Here is a 4,080-nt window from a genome sequence, read left to right as displayed (position 1 = left end):
TTTACTTCATGTGTTGCAGCATCAGGTCTATTAGCCAAACCTCGCTATGAAGTCGAGGCTCTATGGCTTCCATCACAGTCAAGCCTCATTTTGGGGCTGAGGTGTGGATTGGTGACTTCCGCCCTGCAAACCAACTAAGCCTCCCTCCAGAGGCGAAGCCCGGTATAACAGTCAGATATAGCACGATAAACATAGAGGACGTGTCACATAATAAACACGGGTCGCATGCCCATCCACAGATAGGTGAATACAAAACTTAAAAGAATATGAAAAATAAGCCCGCCCAACATAGTGGGGATGGCAGAAAACAAAATTTGTAGTGCATGAACCTGTGTTAATAAATAAAAAAAAAAGTTGCAATCTATTTTATGGACACGGCTAAAGCAAGGTCTGGGGTGTACATTAATTGTAAGCAGTGCTTCATATGAAGGCACAGCAATAGCTCCAATCTGTGTAGAATATAGTAAAAGCTAATAATATACGTAGATATCCATATTGAATTGGAAACAATGTATCAAAAAATATATATGCAAATAGACAATAAAAATAGACATAAAAAAGGGGACATAAAAAAGATAAAAATGTTCCAAATAATGTGGCAATTAGGCTCTATTTATAAAAGAGTTGATGTCCCACTCCACGTTCATCCCCTGTGGATGGTGAGTCTGTAATTCATAAATCCAGAAGGTTTCGAGTCTGGATAACCCTCTGGTTTTAGCTCCACCCCTCCATGGGGTAATGTATCTGTCTATAATGAGAAATTGAGTACCTTTTGGGTCCCGTGCATGGTGTTGTCGATAGTGACGGGGAACTGTATGTTTAATACTACCCAATTTTATTCAATTAATATGTTCAGTGACCCTAGCAGTGAATGAGCGAATGGTTCTACCAATATATTGCTTCCCACAAGGGCAAGTCAATAAATATACCACATGAGTTGTGGCACAGGTGCAGAATTGTTTAATGGTATAGACTCGACCAGTCACAGTCGAATGAAATTCCTTAGTGGTTCTGCGTCCACTGGTATTGTGTTGACAGACAGAACATTTTTTACAAGGATAGTATCCTACCCAATTGTGGAAGAATGAAGGCCTGATGGGAGGGTTGATGATAGAAGTGGCAATGTTATTTTTGAGTGAAGTTGCACCTCGGTATACCACCTTGGGTCTCTCTGGTATGATGGACCCAAGTACTCTATCATTCCTCAAAATTCCCCAGTGTCGTTCGAAAATGTCCTTAATCTGTTTGTGCTGTGTTGAAAACCCGGTAAGAAATGACCATTTAAAATTATCATCGCCCTCACGCTGTGGTTTATCAGCCAACAGAGGAGCTTGGTCAGTATTCAGTACCATGATGAGATCCCTATAGTCATCAGCCTGATTGTATCCTTTGTCGAGGAATCTTTCTCTCAGAATGTTAGCTTGGGATCTAAAGGTGGAAATATCAGTACAATTCCGGCTTTTAGGAACCAAACTCAGCCATCACTTGTGATGGCAGCTGTCTGTGGGCATAAACCCATTCCTGTCGGTAGCCTTAAAGTGGGTACTCAATATAAATTGTTGCTCTGACCTTTCAATCACAAGATCTAGAAAATTGATCTTGGAAGGACTGGACTGGTAAGTTAGGACAATCCCGCGATTGTTATCATTGAGTGTTAGGAAAAATTCTTCCAATGATTCCGAAGTACCAGCCCATAGGAGGAGGACGTCGTCTATGTACCTGGCCCACAGTTTCAACTGTGGGTGATTCAAGGCATAGGCAACGTCCTCCTCCTACTTGGCCATAAAGAGGTTGGCCAGACTGGGAGCGAATCTGGCTCCCATCGCCACACCTTTGAGCTGTAAATAAAAACGTCCATCAAACCAAAAATAGTTATGATGGGTGGCAAAATCTAAAAGTTCCAAAATAAATTCAACCTGTGGTGTGGCAAGAGTGATGTCCCTATTCAGAAATTCTTGTGTGGCCTCCATTCCTCTCTGATGTGGGATACAGGTATACAAGGATGCGACGTCAGCTGTGGCCATAATAAGGTCACCTTCAATATTAAATTCTGCTAGACGATTAATCACATCCTTAGTATCCTTGAGGTAGGATGGGGTCTTTCTGACTAATGGTTGTAAGAAAAAATCGATGTATTTGCCAATTCTAGAAGTGTTAGAATCTATCCCACTTATAATGGGACGTCCAGGGGGGTGAAGGGGGTCCTTATGAATTTTGGGCAAATAATAGATGATGGGGCTGGTTTTTATTTCCAGTCCGGCCCTGGGCTAACCTTCCTTTTCTGGTTTTTACAATCCATGAGCCAGAACAGAAAGCTGACCCACTGCTCAACAATTGCTGTACATGCGCAATTGAGTGCAGCAGGGGCACATTGGAGTGGTTGTGTATGGCTGCTTGTAGGGCCTATATGCTCCTTGTGGGTCAAACCGTGGACTTTTGCTAGCACTCCAGGGAATGCTCATTTTCTGGAGACAAACCCCTCAAAATAGGCAATGTTCCCAGCAATTGGAGATTAAATAGTAACCATACCATAAAGCAGAAGGAAACAAACTGTAAAAAATATTTAATTGGTCATAAAATCTGATTTTCATAAAAAGAGTAAGGTCATGTATTTTCAACTTTTGCTATCACCCAATATATAGTCTTGATCAAAAACATTATCATACATGTCTGCACAGGTTTCCATTTCAAGTTTTCACTTCATTTCAAGCAGTAATTTTTGTACACCATCTTTGAACTCGTGATTTTTTAGAGTATAGATTATGGGATTTAATAATGGCACCAAGACAACATATAATAAGGCAAAAAATTTGTCTTGTTCTGGATAATAACTAGATGCTGGTCTCATATATAAACATATGATGGTCCCATAAAATATACTAATACAAGTGAGATGAGAAGAACAGGTAGAAAATGCTTTATGTCTCCCATGGGAGGATTGTATCTTTAATATTGTGGAAATAATTAAAATATAGGATATCAATGTAAGTAGGAAAGTGACAAGAGTAAGAAGTGTACCTACAATGTAATTCATCATTTCAACATTATTAGTGTTACTGCAGGAGATTTTAAGAAGTGGTGAGAGATCACAGAAGAAATGGTTAATGCAATGAGAGGCACAAAATGATAGCTTAGATAAAAGGGCAATGTGCCCAGCTGGGTCCAGTAAGCCAATAACCCAGGCTGATGCTGCAAGGCCTTTACAGTGTTTTAAACTCATGAGAGAAACATAATGGAGTGGGTGACAAATGGCCACATAGCGGTCATAGGCCATTGCAGCAAGTATGATGACCTCAGTACTAGCAAGGGAAATAAAAAAATACAGCTGAGTCATACACCCCACATATGAAATAGCCTTGTTTTGAGTGAGTAGAATCTTTAATACATTGGGCAGAATGGTTGAGGTGTAGGCAATGTCAATGACAGAAAGGTTTATCAATAACATGTACATAGGAGAATGTAAATGAGAATTTCCAAGAATAACTATAAAAATGGTCATGTTCCCAAAAATAATGAAAATGTATAAAATAAAAATTATTATAAACATTGGAAACTGTAGTGCACCAATTCCTGATAAGCCTTCGATAAATAACTCAGCCACATTTCCTTGGATTTCAATCTTTTCTTTGGTCATGTTCACAACTAAAAGAGAAATATTAAAAAAACTGATGAACAACATTTTCCCTGGATTTACAACCCCAATTCCAAAAAAAGTTGGGACGCTGTGTAAAATCTACATAAAAAGAGAATGCAATGATTTGCAAATCTCATAAACCCTTATTTTATTAACAATTGGTAATAGAAAACATATATTAAATAAGGTGATTTTAATATTGATGGAAGTGTCATGGATCCACCATAATGTTTGTCTGTCAGCTTACCTTTCCATGTGTTCAGCTTGAGAGACCAGCCACCTTTCACCTGGCTGCTTAAGTAATCTCTCCTCAAAGCATGGCTCCACCCCAGGCCCTATCAGGGAACATTATAGTAACTTGTGCACTGCAAGCCAGGCCTGCTGATCAATATTGTCTTTGGCTTTCGTGTGCTCCTTGCTGTGTGTTCTAGGTCTGATTCTAGTTA

At 39.5% G+C, this 4,080-nt stretch overlaps 1 protein-coding gene across 1 annotated transcript; it reads right to left on the bottom strand.

Annotated features, from left to right (window-relative positions):
• Positions 1-2,695: 2,695 nt before the first annotated feature.
• On the bottom strand, positions 2,696-3,499 carry LOC141105280 (olfactory receptor 1C1-like). The gene has a single exon (XM_073595163.1). It carries the CDS (start codon positions 3,497-3,499, stop codon positions 2,696-2,698), a length of 804 nt encoding a protein of 267 aa, XP_073451264.1.
• Positions 3,500-4,080: the final 581 nt, after the last annotated feature.

The sequence above is a fragment of the Aquarana catesbeiana genome, linkage group LG08 (genome assembly GCF_042186555.1).
Source record: "Aquarana catesbeiana isolate 2022-GZ linkage group LG08, ASM4218655v1, whole genome shotgun sequence".
Classification (NCBI taxonomy): Eukaryota; Metazoa; Chordata; class Amphibia; order Anura; family Ranidae; genus Aquarana; species Aquarana catesbeiana.
This window is presented reverse-complemented; position numbering and strand designations above follow the sequence as displayed.